The sequence below is a fragment of the Chamaea fasciata genome, unplaced genomic scaffold, assembly GCF_029207755.1.
Source record: "Chamaea fasciata isolate MVZ Bird 193981 ecotype frontalis unplaced genomic scaffold, bChaFas1.0.hap1 SCAF_1, whole genome shotgun sequence".
NCBI classification, from domain to species: Eukaryota; Metazoa; Chordata; class Aves; order Passeriformes; family Sylviidae; genus Chamaea; species Chamaea fasciata.
Genome location: NW_027094086.1, coordinates 97,639,946 through 97,658,669, shown reverse-complemented (window position 1 = coordinate 97,658,669; position 18,724 = coordinate 97,639,946). Strand labels below are relative to the sequence as shown.

The window sequence follows — 18,724 nt, the reverse complement described above, 5'->3', positions numbered from 1 at the left end:
ATTGCAGATATTCACTTCTGTAAAGGATAATAAAAAATGTTTTTATAAATACATTAATGGTGAAAGGAGAGGGGCAAGTAAAACCTCTGTTCTTTATTGGACATGGTGGGGAATATAGTTACCAAATGTGAGGAAAGCTGAGGTACTTAACACCTTCTTTGCCTTAATCTTCACCAATAAGACAAGTCATCCTCAGGATAACTGGCCTTCTGAGCTAGTAGACAGGGACACAGAGCAGAGTAGCCCACTGTAATCCAGAAGGAAGCAGTTAGTGACCTGATGAGCCACCTCCATGCTCACAAGTCTGTGGGACCAGGTGGGATCCATCCTAGAGTGATGAGGGAGCTGGCTGAAGAGCTCACCAAGCTGCTCTCCACCATTTATCATGAGTCTCAGCTAACCGAGGAGGTCCCAGATGACTGGAAGCTGCTCAGTGTGATGCCCATCTATAAGAAGGGCCAAAATGAGGATCCAGGAAACTACAGGCCAGTCAGCCTGACTTCAGTGCCTGGCCTGGTTCTAGAATTGTTCATCTTGAGGGTGATCACACGTCACATACAAGAGAGCCTAAATATCAGACCCAGTCAGCAGGAATTTAGGAGGGGAGGGTCCTATGTAACCAACCTGATGTCCTTTTATGACCAAGTGACCTGCCTGCTGGATGAGAGGAAAGCTGTGGATGTTGTCTATCTGGACTTCAGTAAAGCCTTTGACACCATCTCCCATGGAATAATCCTGGAAAAGCTGGAAGCCCGTTTCTTGGACAGGAGCACTCTTTGCTAGGTTACAAATTGGCTGGATGGCCAGGCCCAGAGAGTGGTAGTGAATGGTGCTGCATGCAGTAGGTGGCCGGTCACTAGTGGTGTCCCTCAGGGACCTGTGTATGAGCCCAATCCTGTTTAAGATCTTTATTGATGATCTGGATGAAGGGATCAAGTCTACCATGAGCAAATTTGCAGATGACGCCAAGCTGGTTGTGAATATCAATCTGCTGGAGGGTAGGAGAGCTCTTCAGAGCTACCTGGACAGGCTGGATCAATGGGCTGAATCCAACAATATAAAGTTTAACAAGACCAAGTACCAGGTCCTGCACTTTGGTCACAACCACCCCCTGCCTCACTACAGGCTGAGGGCAGTGTGCCTGGACAGAGACCAGGCAGAAAGGGACTTGAGGGTACTGATTGGCAGCAGCCTGAACATAAGCCAGCAGTGTGCCCACGAGGCCAAGAAGGCAAATAGCATCCTGGGCTGTATCAGGAATAATATGGCCAGCAGGACTAGGGAAGTGATTCTTCCTCTGTACTCAGCAGTGGTGAGGCCACACCTTGAGTACTGTGTCCACTTCTGGTCCCCTGAATTTAGGAGGGATGTTGAGATGCTGGAGCATGCTCAGAGAAAGGCAACAAGGCTGGTGAAGGGTCTGGAACACAAGCCCTGTGAGGAACAACTGAGAGAGCTGGTGTTGTTTAGCCTGGAGAAAACAACAGGCGCAGGAGAGAAACCTTATCACTCTCTACAACTCTCTCAAAGGAGGTAGTAGGCAGGTGGAGGTTGGTCTCTTCTCCCAGGCAACAAGCTACAGGACAGGAGCAGTCTTAAGATGAACCAGTGGAGGCATAGGCTGCATATTAGGAAGAAGTTCTTCACAGAAAGAGTGATTGGGCATTAGACTGGGCTGCCAAGGGAGGAGTTGGAGCCACCATCCCTGAAAGTGTTTGAGAAACGAGTGGATGTACCACTTAGTGCCATGGTCTAGCTGATATGGCAGTGTTATGTCATAGGTCATTCTGTGATTTCAGATCACCTTTTCCTCTGAAAAAGAGGTTAGTGTAGTTTGGTTTTGGGGAGGTTATTTTGGGTTTGGTTTTTTATTTCTTTTTTAGTCCACTGCATTCTCTCTCTCAAAGGGGAAAGAAGTCCAAAATTCTCCACTGCTTACTCACGCATTTCCATGTCCTTCTGGTTCTCTCTTTAACACTTTCCTTGCTTTACTGCACTCAGAGACAGGATAGGAAATCCCATACAGCACTGGTGAATCACAGGCTAGAATGAAATAGTACTCATTCACTCGCATCTAAGTTGCTGCTAAATGACTAACGGGTCCAGAAGCAGCAAGATGGAAAAAAATTTAGCTCTGAACATACATAGGATGGAGGTCAGCTATATTTGGGGAGCTGTTTTAATCCAGAAACCTTGTGGTGCAGAGTATCACCACATGAAAACTGCCCTTCTTCCATGGTTTAAGGAGAAAAAGGGAATCTTTTTGCTCACCACTAGAATACAGTTCACATTACTCAACATAGAACCTGTTCTACTGACTACAGGTTGTGGTGCATTTTCATTAACTAATGGTCTTATTAGTAACAATGACCAATTTAGTATCTCACAGGAGATTTTGAGTAGGTAACTGTATTAGCTGCAATTCTGACCTAAGTTCTTTTTACTTCAGGCACAATCAGAAGCAAGTGACACAACTTTCATCAGGATCAGCCTGTCTGAATCACCTCTTGAGACAGATAGCATCTGAGTCCTTCCAAATCTGCTTCTGATAAACAGCAGCATTTACTTCTCTAATTGCAGAGAGACTGCAATTCACAAGTGCAATCTACATTCAACACAGGAGACTTGGGATGTTTACAAGAGGCAGTGGAGCACGTGACTCCTCAGGGAAGAGCATCCAGTTCTGACTTCAGAATTGAAAGCAACACCTGTGTGGCAACAGGAAGTGCAGAAATGCAGATCATATGCACAAAACATAGTTCCCAAGCGTGAGCAATTCTACAGTTGTTGAAACTGGCCTAAAAGACATAGCCAGAGCTGCACTATACCTTGTTAGCCTGTACCTCTCTGTCCTATACTCCATCACCCAGTAGACACTGGTGGCAGCATTTCTTCAGGTTTCTTATTGAGCTGCATAGAACAAGGTATCATTGACATGCAAATATCACCACGAGTGATGCTGACAGACAATTTTTATAGTGATTTTGTATAGCTGATCAAAGGTGTTCATTGCATGGGAAAGAGTGTTGGAATTTGATTGGGCTGAGGCACACGGTTTTTCCTTATCTTTTTTTTCAACAGTTCCAGATACAGAGTTTGTAACAATTGGGGAGTGTTCAAGAAAGCCTGAGCTGCAGTAAGAGCCTCAACCTCTGCTGACCCGCATTCATGTGTTTACTCGGCACTACTCAAACTGCACAGTTGTTAGTGAAAAGGCCTCAGTGAAATGAAGCGCAATATGACAGAATTACACGTATTCAAGTACCAGCCACAAACAGAGCAAACACTGAATGACCATGGTATAACAGGAGATAACTGCCAAACATTTAACAGATTAATCTCCCTTTCACTGTCACCTTTGCCTCTACACTTCTGCCAATACAAGAGCAAGGGCAAATTAGATGCAAGGAAAAAGTGAGGCAAATAATGTGTGGAAAAGATCAGCTCCACAGAATCAGACTAAAGGTAATTTCATTCATTTTTCTGGCTGCAGCAGCAACCAGGAGAAAGAAGAAGAGAACGAATACATATATATCCTGTACACTTTGAACTTTCTGTGCTATTTATCCTCCCTAATGGTGTGGGCCAGCAACTTTCTAAGCCTCCAGCTGAATCCAAACTGCAATGGTTGATCTACACTCTGGAATCTATCTTCCTTCAAATTCTCTAGTCCACCCTCAAACGTACTTCTGTTATTTGTCTTGAGAACCACTGTGGGAACATATTGTGCACTAAGTTTGTTTTTCAAGCCCACTATCCACTCCTGGCATTGCTGTCAGACTTCATCTGTCTACGTTTCTGTGCAAGTCAGTCCAGATAATTTTCCTGTAGAGAAGTGGATGGAGATCAGCATTTCCAGATCCCAGCACTTGCTCAGGTAAGTGGAATGAATTATCATTTGGATGTACTGTCTCCTACATTAAGAAGAAAGAGTAGACAATACAATTCTTCATATTAAGTTAAATGAATTCCAGCAAATGTGTGTTGGCAGATTCACACAGAAGATCTGTGGCAGAGTGGAAAACCAAGCTTGGGTTTCTCATTCATCCTCTTTAGATCACTCTTAAAAGAGTTGTCAACAACTTCACTTACCCTCTGTTCCTAAATAATCCCAAGTCTTCACCTTTATTAGCCTAGCCACATCAATTTAAGTGTGTCTACAGTGTAAACAGATTCTACTGTGGATAATCATAATCTCATTAATAAGCATAAACTGTAGTAAACTCACTATGTATTCAGGATGTCAAGTCTTTTACTTACCACTGTGCCTGTCTTGCAAAGGAGATAATGGACTGTCTGTGTGACATCTGCAGCATGCATTAGGTTGTGATAAGGATTTTTGTGTTTACTGTAGCCAACCTCCAGAGCTTCCACAAAAGACACCAAGGCAGAAATAGGAATCTAAGTAAACCAGCACAGTATTAAAGAAAGAAAAAACAAACAAATAAATAAACAACCCCAAACAAGCAAACAAACAAACAAACAGCTCTCAAAAAGGCCCCAAAAAGCATTCATACAGTATTTTGATAAGAGGTTCTCAAAGAGCTGTCTGTACTTCACAAAACAAGAAAATGCTAGAACATCTGAAACACTCACTCAAGAGAGAGAGTCAATTCAGGTTACTACTTCAAACTGTTTTTTCCATCCATAATTACATTGCATGTGAATAATTCCCACAAATAAATACACAGAAAAAAGTATACTATGAAATGTTGTCCAGAACATACATAGAGTACAAAAAGCAACAGCAACCGCTGTATTCATTGCCATGGAGACATATTTCTAAATAGATTGCAAGCAACTGCCTGTTACCTTCATGATCCACTGGAATATATCTCTGCTTTATTATTCACATTTAAGATTTTCTAATGAAACACATGATATAGCAAATCTTAGATACTCTTAAGAGGACTATCATTTATCAGACCTCTGCGTTTTCACAGCAAAATCCAGCTTGCCCATCCTATGGGATTGCCATGTTTCTCTGACTCCAAGAGTAAATGAAATTACCTGACAAAATGCAATTCAGGGAATTTCTAGAAAGGAGACTATAGCAGGTGGTAATGTATGCAACTGGCAACATGGGTTTTCCAGTTTCATCTGCTCAAACAGGAAATACATTAAATGCTAATGTTTCCATATAAAAGATCACTGGTCTTCTCCTCTTAGGTACATATAGGCAGAGGATGCAGTTCTGAGCAGACATCTTGATGTCTCATCAGGCATAGGAAGTTCCTGAAAAACTATGGGATCTAGACATCTGTAAATTTTTTCCAATCAGAGTGAGAACCCCAGGGAAATGGAAATGTCAACAGTGGAAAAGATGACAGAGTTTCTGCATGGGGAAAGTGGTCAAGAACTGGATGGCAATGTTTTCTCTTCAAAGCTGGAGGAAACTTCTCTAACAACTACAAAATTATAGAATAGTTTGGGCTAGAAGGGACTTTTTAAAATCATCTAGTCAACCACGCCCTGCAATGAACAGGGACATGCGCAACTAGACCAGGTTTCTCAGAGTCCAATCTGATCCTGAATGCTTCCAGGGATGGAAGCACCTACCACCTCTCTGGGCAATGTTTTCCAGTGTTTTACCACTCTCATCGTAAGAAAATCTTCCTTATATCTAGTCTAAATCTATCCTTATTTAGTTTAAAATCATTACCCCTTGTCCTGCTGCAACAAACCCTGACATAAAGTTTTCCCCTTCAAGTACCAAAAGGCTTCAATGAATAATCCCCAGGACCTTCCCTTCTTCAGGCTTAACCATGCTAACTCTGTTGGCCTTCCCTCACAGGAAAGGTGCTCCAACCCTCTGATAATTTCTGTGGCCCTCCTCTACAATGGCTCCAACAGGTCCTAGTCTTTCCTGTGCTGAGAGCTCCAGACCTGGATGACCTGGATGCAATACTTCAAATGGGGTCTCATGAGAGCAGAGCTGGGAGTAGAACCATCTCCTTTGGTGATTCTACTGGCCAATCTAATTGGAATGAATTTGAATTTGCTTTCATATTCTCTTGTTCTCTTTTATGCCTGCATGCTTGAGGGTCCTATAAAACTCAGAAAAATGACAGTATCATTCTTAGAGGAACAAATACAGTATTTCCCATGGATTTCATTTGGAACCTCTCCTAGTTCATGGTGCCTCATTGCAATTGAAAATACTACTTAAATCACATATGGTCTTGCTTATTAGGGAAAGTGCAGTGTTCACAAATTCTTCAAAGATCACTAAAATTACATTTTTACTTGAAAAAAAAGCAGGTTGAGAGGGATAATAAACAAAATTCAAGATGAATGAAGATAGCCATCTTCTAGGTACTGACCTTGAAACGGTTGATCAGATCATAGTGTGTGAGAAGTTCATAGAAAATAAATTTCAGTGCATGATCCCCACTGGCATCATTTAGTGCAAATACATCAAAGGACCACTTGTCTACATTCTGCAAGAGTATGTAGAAAAGACAATTAATTTGGTCAAAATTTTTACCATGATCATTCTATTTATTCACTTTTTCTCACAATTTGAGAAATCCAGTAGTGATATAAATGTATAATTTCTTTCTCAATAAATTCTTCATAATCCATTTAACCAATGCAGAATTGTCATGACAGGTAAAAGAATTCTAAAAGAAAGGCCTCATAAAATCAGGCCTGCTCTGTTAAATTGCTGAAGTTAGCCTGTCACTTTTTCTAAGTAATTTGCATGTTCCCATGGGAAAACAATCTTGGTATGAAAACTCGTTAGCATAACAACCTATTCCTGGGTTGAAAAACAAATGCTACTGCACAATAAGATCTGTTCCATGAGAACCCATAAATGAAAAATATAAACAACCTGAATCTTAGCATGTATGCACAAATCACCTTCTGACCAATAAATAAAGTAGTAAGAAAACTATCAGCCAATAGGTGTTGCACACGAGGTCTGTGAAAACTGTAAAAAATGAGTTGTTAAAATAAAGAATTTGCTTTTCCTGCATGAAGAAAATGGAGTCTCGGCTAACTTATTTCAATACAGAATCATCAATGTACTTAGAGTATTAGTATACTGATCAGTATTGTGTGATGTGTGTTTAAGAAGTTTCCATTAAGAACATGTATGCTGTTTGCTTATTCTAAACATGACAATTATCTCCACCAGAATTTAATCACCAAAGGATGAATCCTAAAAGATAAAAATTCTGGTTTGCTTTAGTACCTGAGACATAGAGATGGTCCTAAACCAGATGGTTTGGGCTGATATGATACATTAAATGCTAACAATTATATAAAAATCCAACGTTTCTAACAGAAGAATAGATATCTAATTCCACTTGGGAAAGTAACAGCCAGCTAAAAATGACATACTAGTGCTGCAGGCCGGTCACTCAAGAGATGAAGGAGGGGAAGTTTACTTATCCTACATCTAAAGTTTAAGGTTTAACCTTCTTGCAGAAGTTTGAGTTCAAATCTCAAATGTTAGGGAAGGCTGCGGGAGGTGACAGCATTCATTACCTAGCAAGAGATGAAGAGAAACATTAATTCTTTATAAATGCTCAGTTTCCTAGTTTTCTGTCTCTTCTTAGCCTTGGGGGCTTGTTATATATGTCAACAACCAAATTCAGGGATAGAGGTTATTCTGCTCACTATTACTGGAAGGCATGACATTTCTGTAGCCACAGATAAGCAGAAGTCTATACTGCAGACATTGTGACTACAAGTTCTGTGTTCACTACTTTTATATTTGCTAGCCTAGAACATATTCCTGTCATGGCACGGGCATCAGAAAAGGCTGAAAAATTAAATTCTAAAGCATGTAAATCCTTTGGCAGTAATTAATGCAAAGTTCCATCTCTAGGACTAGACTGATGAACAGCAGATCACCACACATGCTCTGTAAATATGTCTGTATGAATGACTTCTATAGTCACTATTCAAATGAAAGACAAAGCTGATTGTCCCTTTTATGGCAACCAGTCTTATATCTTCACACCCATGTCACTCAGAAAGGCAATTTTTCTACTGCAGTAGAAAAATTAGTATAGAATATATAGAGAGGAAAAAAAAAAAAGCCAAACTTCTCATCCACTGAAAAAGTGAGACAGATTATACATCTAGAATTTGCACTGCTACAGCCTACATTTTTTTTGCAGGAACTGCAGCATTTCATTATTTTATTAAAACCAACCTCTGTCACAAATCTCCGATTCCACAGCTTTGAGTTATTAAGTCAGATGTCCTCTTGACCACAGCAGCAAAAATGAGAATTTTTAGTTAAAAAAAAGCTTCTTTTGACTTCATTTCATCTCAGTTCTTGTCCTTATTAGCATGACTCTGAGCGGAATATTTATTATTGCAATCCAGAACAGCAGGAAATGTGTGTGTGGTACATTCCTACTTTTGTATGCTTAAATCATCATTTACAGAGGTCATTTTATAGAGCACACTAAGCAGTCAGGTAGCTGTAAGAGTTTTATAACTGACCTTACTGGACTAAAGCAAGCAACAAAATACACCATTTTCAATGGAGGAGATGGGACTGAGAAATTTAGGATGAAATATTATTTTTAAGACAAAAGACTTCAGAGAATCATAGAATACGGTGAGTTGGAAAGGACCCATAGGGATCATCAAGTCCACCTCCTAGTCCTTCATAGGAAAACCCCAAATGTCACACCATGTGCCTGAGAGCATCGTCCAAATGCTTCTTGAACTCCATCAGGCTTGGTGCTGTGACCACTTTGCTAGGGAGCCTGTTTTGACTTCTTCAAAGTAACTCCCATTTCAACCAAGTCTATCACCAAACCCAAGAACATCCAGGCAAAGGCATGTCTCAAAACAGTTTTGAAAAAAAAAAAAGTTTCTGGAGTGCACAGTGACCAGGTAGGTGCTATTTCACTCTGAGCAAAATTAGTCAATGACTTGGTTGTTATTGGTTTTTAACTTATTCCAATGTGACCACTTCTTTTTACAACCTAATCATTTGAAAATATGGAAAAAATGGAGGAATTCTATAAGATTTAAGTCAGCGGAGAGTAAATGATGAATCTTCCACGGTCTTATTACTGCTGAGGAACTCTGGAGAAGAGGTACCAGTTATAGGTATCTTCCCTCATAAGATGGCTATGGAGTGTAGTTGCAAAAGAACAAGAATTTACATCCCATTTGCAGGAGTGAAGCTAGCACTTGTCAACATGCAGCTGGAATAAGATGTGGGTGGACACTTTAGTTCTGTATACGAAAAGCATGTTTGATCATTCTTCTTGCAATTCCTCCAGATCTTTTGATGAGTTCTACTATTCAAAAGGATGCCCTAACTGTAAATCTTTATAGTGCAGAGAAACACTGCAAGATGTCCTAATGAGTTTTACACTTAATATCCCTGTGTATTGCCCCACTATATCACTTTTTTTCACCATTGCATGGCATGGCTAAACCACATGCAACACGTAATCTGTAAAGCTGCTGTGTAGGCAGCTGGTTGCTAACTTCTGTTTGTAGTCTTGGTAATTCCCGCCTAAGCCAAGAATCTTGCAATTGGCCCATGGATTGAAGTTTTGTTTATTTTTCAGGCTACTTCTGACTAATTGTTTTCACTCTGAAACCTCAAAACTCACAGAAGGGTCCATTTTCATAAGCTGATTGTCACTTTGAAGAACTGAAGCTGAACAATACAAGATATTCCCTTCTCTAACAGCAACAGATCCTTCTCCTTCTCTATCTCTCTCCATCAGTGGTTGTTTTCTGTAGTAGATACAGGCTGTAGTTGAATCATCCAGACTGGGCCCCATTGCTGAGGCCTCTGGGCCTCAGCACTGAGGCCTGTAGGAGTTTGTGGCACAGACAGAAATTCAGTGCCAAGTGTGTGGCACAGTTAGAATTACAACTGAAGGTGTTAGCAAGGGTCAGAGGGTTTTTCAGTAGTTAGCAAGTTCAGTATTTAGTGTGCACACAGTAGCTGCCTTAAAAGTTTATTAAACAGTAAGTGTTTGCATTCTTTCCTGTGTTGTCTGCCAACGAGTGTACACCTGTAACTGTAAACTATATAGAGTGTATAAAATCTGCCATCTTACTCACAATAAAGGAGAAACGAAGCACTGATCATATTGGTTGTATCTGAGTTTGTCCTCGCCCGAACTCCCCGGTTATTTTAGGGTCACCTTAGTACTTCTGGCGCCCGAAAAGGTAGGGACCCTGAATTTAAATGCAGTTTAATGGCATGCCTTTGTTTTTGAAGACTCAAGCATTCTGAAGACTCTGCGTATGCCCCTTTTCGCTGGTTGAACCGGGGTGCAGAGCACTGAAGACTTCGCGGCGTGCGGAGCAGTTTGGAGACTCTATTTTGGCCCTTCCCGGGGCTGAAATCTACGGAGCAGGGAAGTTATGTTCGTGGCGGAGAAATCGGCACGGCGCGAGAGGAGGCAAGCCGCAGTGGAAAACAGACTGAGTTACCATGGAGACAGAACTGAAAGCGGCCACGTGGCTTTTGCTAAATCTCCTGACAAACAGAGGTGGAAAACTGAAAAGAAAGTGACTTAGAACAGTTGGCTCTGTGGGCCAAGAAAAGGGGAAAATTGACTAAGCCGTCCCAGGTGTTCAGCGTCTCAGAATCGCACGAAATAGGAGAGCTAATGTGGGACACGGCGATCTCAGGCGGCAGAGATGGAAAGGTCATGAGCGAGCTCGGAGTAGTCTGGACAAAAGTCGTAAATACCTTGCAGACTTTCTCCGCTGAGGAGAAAAAAAGCCGCCGAGGCTGCAATTCGTGCTCTTGAACGTACAGAGGCTGAAAAACCAGATCCACAGCCGCCGCAGCCGCGGTCAAAAGCTGCGAAATTCTTAGAACTTTATAATAAGCGCCCGATGAAAGGTACGTCCCCGCAGATCCGTGCCAGCCCGCAGGATGTTCTGGATCATGTGACAGAGACCGAGGAAATGACCTTGCCGCGGCCCCGACCAACTGAGCACAAACAGAAAATGCCTCCGCGATCCCCTTTGGGGGGCGGGGCAAATTACGTAAGCTCAGGCGGAGCCGAAGGCAGGACGGAGTCGGTCAGAGGGGCGGCACACCAGGGCGGAGCGCAAGGCGGAGCATGCAGGGCGGCGACAGCAGCAGAGAGGAGCGGCCCCCTCTCTCACCCGCACGGGGGGGAGCCAGCGGCAGGAGGGGGAGCAGGCGCCGCGGGTGCAGACGGCTCGGCGGGGGGAGCCGATTCCGCCGGGTGCAGCGGCAGAGGCAGCAGCGCAGGCGCAACAGCAGTGAAATGCCCTCTTCTGTCTGGGTCGGATTCAGACGAATCGGAGAATGATAGCCCTGTCCTTCTGCATCGCAGCAAACAACGGCAAACCAAAACATAAGGTGCAAGTGAATTACATCAAAAGATATCGAAACTTGCTGAATTATCACAACGACAAGACAAACTAGAAAACCAAGCATCAGCAAATCCTCACGCGTCATTGCCTGCATTTTCAGACAATCCTCTTGGAAAACGCTGGTCTTCAGTTGTGAAAGATGCCATTCTAAATGGAGATTGGCAGGCAGCGAGTTCTCTCTCCTGCCCAGTCGTTGTCGGCAATGGGGTGGCTAGCTTGCAACCCCATGACTGGAAAGTGCTCCAACAAGCAAAACAGACTGTTTCTACATATGGGATTCGATCTGAAGCAGCAAAGAACATCATACAATACTTTTTTACGACTGACATCCTGTGTCCTGCAGATTCTTCCAGTATAGCATCACTGCTTCTGACACCTTCACAATTCCTCATTTTTGAGAGACAGTGGAAGTGCTTGGCAGTGGAAGAAGCCAACAAACACTCTACACCAGGCGATCCTCTTTATGCAGTGCAACCAGATATGCTTACAGGATACGGGGCTTATGCCATGGCTCATGTACAACCTACATATCCTATAGAAATACATCAGCTATCCCAGACATTAGCTCATAGAGCTTTGTTGCTGGTTCTGGATAAGAAGAAACCAGCACTTTACAATAAAACAAGGAGCAACAGAACCATACAGACAATTCATTGACAGGTTGGCAGCTTCTCTAAAGGAAGCAGCAGATGTACCATCTGATGTCCAAGAACACCTGTTTCATTCTCTGGCTTTTGACAATGCCAATTCACATACCAAGACCATCCTAGCCACACTTCCTCAAGGTTGTCCAGTCGATGAAATGCTGGTGAGGGCCACTCGAGCCGAGCAGAACACTCAAACTGCAGCCTTCACAGCAGCTGTGCGGGACGCAATGCAAGAGCAGGGCCACATCATTGCAGCAGCTTTGTCAAGTGGAAATGGTAAACATAGCAATAAAAATGCACGTCCCATCAAAATGTCTAACATTATCTGTAACCGATGTGGCGAGACAGGCCACTTCAAGCAAGCCTGTCAAAAGACTGTATGGTGTCACAACTGCAATAGTGATACCCATGCTTCTGAAATTTGTCGCAGGTTGGGAAATGCCAAGCGCAGTGCGTGGAGGCATCGCGCAAAGACACAAATTGATGCCTCGACCTGGAAGACCCAATGAATGGTTTCCTGAGAAAGAATAAGCCTGCCACATGGGGAAGTCTTGTCATTGACATAACAACAGCTGCTGAAGTCACCCTGAAAGACAAAGAAATTACACTGATTCCTGCAAATGCACAAGGTCCAATGTACTCCACAAATTCCTTAACTGGAGGTTTGCTCCTTGGCAGGTTCTCCACAAGTAAATGAGGCGTGATTGTAATTCCAGGTGTCATTGATGCAGACTTCACCGGACAAATACAAATAATGACTTATGCCGTGCAACCATCAGTAACAATTCCAAAAGGCAGAAGGATTGCTCAAATTGTACCATTTCAAAATCTTCTAGCACATTGCTCACAACCAAGAAATCCAACTGAAGTATTAAGACAAGAGGAAAGCTTTGAATCAACAGGCCATGATATCTTCTTCACTTTAGACTTAAGCACTCGCCCAATTAGACAAGTACATTTGCAGTGTGGATCCCACTGCATTCAATACAACTGCTTCTTGACACGGGATCCGATGTTTCTATAGTGAATCAATTGTATTGGACATCTGATTGGCCTCTGCAAGCTCCGAATAACCACATTGTAGGAGTAGGTGGAATGAAAATTCCTTCAATAAGCACAGATCCTATCAGCCTCACTTTTGAGAACAATCAAGTCGTTGTAGCTAAACCGTATGTCATGACCCTACCCAAGCAACTTCGAGGACTGATAGGCAGAGATGTGCTGTCCCAGCTTGGTTTGATGTTAACTACAGATCAGCATTTTCCTTGATGGCCACTGCAGAGCAGCCGCCCATCCTGAAAATCACCTGGTTGACTGATACTCCTGTATGGGTCGAGCAGTGGCCCATAACCAAGGACAGGCTGCAAATTGCACAACAATTGATTCGAGAACAACTCGATGCTGGTCACATTTGTCCTTCTGTGAGTCCATGGAACACTCCAGTCTTTATTATACCTAAGAAATCAGGTAGATGGAGATTGTTGCATGATCTGTGAAAGGTCATTGCACAAATGCAAGCCATGGGGGCGCTGCAACCTGGCCTCCCAACACCAACCATGATGCCACAAGGGTGGAGCATTGTCGTCATCGATTTGAAAGACTGTTTTTTCACCATTCCACTCCATTCTCAAGACACTCAACAATTTGCTTTCACTGTGCCATCTGTCAACAGAGCAGCCCCAACACGAAGATATGAATTGGACGGTTCTTCATCAGGGCATGCGCAACTCACCAACCATGTGTCAGCTGTTTGTTGACTGGGTATTGCAACCAATCTGTCAACACCTGTCAGATGCAATGATCTATCACTACATGGATGACATTCTAATTGCCACCAAGCAACCATTAGCAGACACCAAATTTGAGTGGATGATTGCACAGTTGAAGCAGCATGGACTGACTGTAGCTCCAGGAAAAATACAGCAATCAGCTCCTTGGAAATATCTAGGTTGGCTGATCACAGATGCGCAGATTCGACCTCAGAAGATCACCATACATGACAGCATCACCACTTTGCATGCTGCTCAGAAACTATTTGGAGACCCGCAATGGGTTCGTATCATTGTAGGGATCACCAATTATTATTTACAGCCGTTTTTACCATGGCTTTGTGGCAGTGATGCCTCCAGCCGTCGAGTTTGCACCCCCGAGCAACGACAGGCTCTCGTGCGAGTTTCAGAGAAACTGAAACATGGTTGGAGTGCTCATTGTGTGGAACATCTCCCATTGTCGCTGTTTCTCTCCAATGCTAAAGCTTGCCCACTTGCCGTCGTTTTTCAGTGGCAAAAGAAAAAGGGGGAGAGCCAATCTGACTGGACGTTTGATTCACCAGCAAGCCTGCTGGAGTAGGTGTTTTTGCCTGTTCAGCCAAAGGGTTCATGCAAAAATGGGGAGTGAAATATACCACCGGAATCCCTCACTCTTCTACAGGTCAAGCTATTCTAGAAAGAGCCAACCGTACCCTGAAAGAATATCTAGCAAAGCGAAAACAGAATGATAGCATAGATGTAGCTAGTCGACTGTCAAAAGTACTGTTTACGCTAAACTATTTATGTTTAGCAGAGGGTTGAGAGGAACCTGTGGTTGTAATACATCATCTCGCAGTGAAAGAAGGGAAGCCACAGGCAATTCCAAGACTGTATGTGTATCTCAAAAATATGCGAACTGGTGAATGGCAAGGACCAAGTCCTGTGCTGTTCAATGGTCGCGGGATACATGTGTCTTTCAACAAGGGACGGTCCTGCCTGGGTGCCAAGCCGATTTACTCATGCGTGTCCACAGTCAAAAGTACCACCTGACAGTGATACCGACGCTGACAACAATGACCCACCTGAAGAATCCCGTGATAACTCAGAAACTGATGACAGTTGATTTTATAGTGTTAAGTCAGAGAAGATAGTTTATATAGTTATTGTTATCAGGTTTTATTTGTAGTATGTTTAAGATTAGAACAATGTTGTATGCATGTAAAAGATAGTTAAGTTACATTTTAACCTCAGTCTGGCTAATTCAAAAAGAAAAAGGGGGATTTGTAGTAGATACAGGCTGTAGTTGCATCACCCAGACTGGGCCCCATTGCTGAGGCCTCTGGGCCTCAGCACTGAGGCCTGTAGGAGTTTGTGGCACAGACAGAAATTCAGTGCCAAGTGTGCGGCGCAGTTAGAATTACAACTTAAGGTGTTAACAAGGGTCAGAGGGTTTTTCAGTAGTTAGCAAGTTCAGTATTTAGTGTGCACACAGTAGCTGCCTTAAAAGTTTATTAAACAGTAAGTGTTTGCATTCTTTCCTGTGCTGCCTGCCAATGAGCATACACCTGTAACTGTAAACTATGTAGAGTGTATAAAATCTGCCATCTTACTCACAATAAAGGAGAAACGAAGCACTGATCATATTGGTTGTATCTGTGTTTGCTCTCGCCCGAACTCCCTGGTGATTTTAGGGTCACCTTGCTATTGTTTTCTTTCTTCCTTGTGGGATGTTGTGAATGATTCCTAAATCTTAATTTAATCACTGTAATCTAGAACAGCATTGCAATCTTCACAACCTGAAAATGGCGACAGTCTTGAACTTTATTCTTTCTTTTATTGAAAGGATAATCACTTAGACCAGTTAAATGATTATTGTATGAGAACTAACTGAATGTCAGAGAGAAGGAAAGGCCAAATACTAAGACCCTCCTTGTCATGTCAAATATCACAGTATTATTTTGATGCTTTGTGCAGACCCCCCTTCAATATCTTTTTATTGTTATTACCTTTAGGACTCCAATTACAGCTGGTGGGTAGCTCAAGCCGACCATATTTGAAGTACGCCTGTACATTCTACCAAGATGAAAAAGATAAAGAAACACATAGAATTAAAAGAAACAAAAACAATTAACAAAACTCATAAAGCAACAGACCATTACAGGAGATCTGATTTAGCCTAGAAAAGCCTAACTGGAATATGGAACTTTTTTCCTTCCATTTTGTTCCTAACTTGCCCAATATTCTCAATACTATTCGTATTGTACAGCTTAATTTGAGCTTGTACACTCCCCAGTATCTCACAGCTTGGTTATCTGAGCTGAACATGACAAAGAATTTGCCAGTACCAGGTTTTCATCAGATGGATAGGCTACACTCAACTAAACAAAATGTTCCCCATTTCCCACTGCACATAACTGAGCTTTTAGTTCCCTTAATCCTGGCTGGCCAACATGCAAGCTAATTCTGAGTGTACTTCAGAAAGCATTTGTATGCTATAAATCAACTCCAATGTGATACAGCTGTTACTTTTGTCTGCATGTTTTCAATAGTATAAAACCCTTTGGGTGTTTGCCGTGTGTGTGTTTCAGGGAGTGAGAGAAGAATAACAAGGCAATCATCAACATCTGGAACCATATTAAATAAAGTATGTAATGTACTAGATTTTAAACTTGATTATAAAGTGTATTTTAAACAGAATTTAAAGTATGTACAAGTTTTTAAAGTTGTTTTCAGTACACACATTGTGCTCAATAGGATGTGATGAATGCAGAAACACTGTCACAGATAGAATGACTCTCCACAGGCCACCCTTTTTTTGCCCTAAAGCACTGTAGGACTAAAAGAAGATGATGGAAAGCTCTCTCCTCCCATCTGAAATGATCCTGTGCAAAGCCTTCCTTCACTGCCATTTTTTTTTTCTTTGTCATCTTCTGCACTCAGAACTGAAAAAAGTAATTCCCTTTTGGAGACTGATATTCACCCATTCCCAAATCATAGAATTTCTGATCCCTTCCTTTCTCTAGTCAGAAGCTCCATAGCATTCTCTTAAGAGATAATTGAGGCAGAACCCCTTTCCCTTAGCTCAGGAGAGACACAACCCTCCTCCGGTGCCATATTATATCTGAACACTTCCTTCTTTGTGTCACAGTGACCCAGGTCAGCTGGAAAACCCCTTTCCCTTAGCTCAGGAGAGACACAACCCTCCTCCGGTGCCATATTATATCTGAACACTTCCTTCTTTGTGTCACAGTGACCCAGGTCAGCTGGAAAACAGCCTACTGAGCCAGCTTTCTGCATTTACTTCCTAGTTGAGAAAGTCCCCCACTGAGAGTAAGGGTTAATTCACAAGTAGCCTGTCAAACCTTGGAGAAATCTGTCCCAAGAAGAAATTAGAGGTTTAGTCTTATTACAGTTTGCTGCCACTCTTAACACATGTACAGTAACTTTGGTGCACAGATAAAAAATATTGGCTGTAGTCATTACAAAGGAGACTTCTATGTGTCTTTGTGGATCGTGGTCCACTGTCTGATATGCATAAAATCTCCTGCATAGAGGGCGGTTAGGCTGTCACTGCAATTCTGATGAACAGTGGAAGGTGCTCTGCTCTTCCATTCCTGACATGACTTTTGCTATTACAGAATAACCCCAGAGACCTGAGAGCTGCTGTCTTTCAGGCTGTCCAAAGAATGCTGACAGTTTTAGATGTGCCAGCCCTCCTTCTGGCTGGAACAAAGAAGGTCAGTGAAGAGCAGTTACTTGACATGAAAAGGTAAGATTAGAAGTGAGTCCAAATTGAAATTAATAAATGTTTTAAAGGGTTAAAAAAGTAAAATCAGTTTTAGCAACAGATTGTGATGTAAATCACAAGAGGGAAGGCTGAGAGGACTCAATGGCTTTTTTGAAATCTTCCCTGAGCTCCAAAATTTTCACATCAGTTTTGATCTATCGTTCATTCTAGTAATAATATGATAAAGGATTTTGTTCTGTATCTTAGAACTTCTTCATGAGAAATACTAGACCACAGAGGTAAATGGAAGCAATGGAGAGTTTGATCTGTCCAAATTTTAAATGCTTTCACTCCTGACCTGGGACTGTGCAGAAGTGTATATTGTGTATCAAAATTATACCAAGTGTGCTATTACATCTGTACTATAGTAGGAACAGGGGAGTAGGTATTGTTTCAGTTTGCAATCTTTTACTAAATCTCAGGTTTTTAGGTGTTACCCAGATCTGTGTAGAAACATTAACAGAAGCACATTAAAGTGTTCTTCATTCAGTAGTCTTCTACTAGTCCTCTGAGATCTTCTGGCCTAAGGTACCCTCCTCCACCTCCTGTCATTATGCCATCATATACTACAGATGAGATCTGCAGCACCTGGGTAGTTACTAGAACAAAGAAATTACATGACACTTTACCTTTCCACAAATATCCCAGCTTGCACTGCATGGACAATACTCCTGAATCGGGGTTTTTCCTCAGTCCTTTTGAGCATCATCCCCATTTGCCGTGTGAAGGTAGAAGCCAACCAGTCACGGACCTCTGAGGGCACAGAGTCAGACTGGATATCACTGAGTTCATCTTCTGTGTCCAGTAAACGACTAGAAGGATGAGGAAGCAGAAGGGTAAACAGACTCCCTTAGAGAGTACTACAACATTATTAACAAAAAACGAAACTCACATATTTTCTAATTAAATCAGCTGTTTAAAGTCTTTGATTTGTCAGTCCTAATAAAACACCAGTCTTCAACTGTTTGTTTATTCTCGTATGTACTTACATTTCAGATTGTGAAACTCACTACTAGGCTGAGAATCAAGAATTATCAGTCTTCTGAAGCACAACTGACTTCTGACTTCTGACACAACTGATCATCTACTGATTTAACATCTTCAGCTCATCAATATTTCTGAACTTTCTGCCTTTCAAAGGTAATTTATGGTCATTTCTAGGAATTTCTAGCTTCTGAGTTAGTAACATA

At 42.1% G+C, this 18,724-nt stretch overlaps 1 protein-coding gene across 4 annotated transcripts in view; it reads right to left on the bottom strand.

Moving 5' to 3' along the window:
- Window positions 1–18,724, bottom strand: part of PDE1C (phosphodiesterase 1C) — a 234,929-nt gene that overhangs the window by 75,624 nt on the left and 140,581 nt on the right. For all 4 annotated transcript variants that reach the window (XM_066190506.1, XM_066190478.1, XM_066190488.1 and 1 more), the window contains exons 4-7: window positions 18,164–18,346; window positions 15,754–15,820; window positions 6,324–6,440; window positions 4,261–4,401 (exon numbers count right to left, since the gene is read on the bottom strand). In XM_066190506.1, coding sequence (XP_066046603.1) covers window positions 4,261–4,401; window positions 6,324–6,440; window positions 15,754–15,820; window positions 18,164–18,249 — 411 coding nt within the window. In that variant the 5' untranslated portion in view covers window positions 18,250–18,346. The remainder of the gene's footprint in view (window positions 1–4,260; window positions 4,402–6,323; window positions 6,441–15,753; window positions 15,821–18,163; window positions 18,347–18,724) is intronic.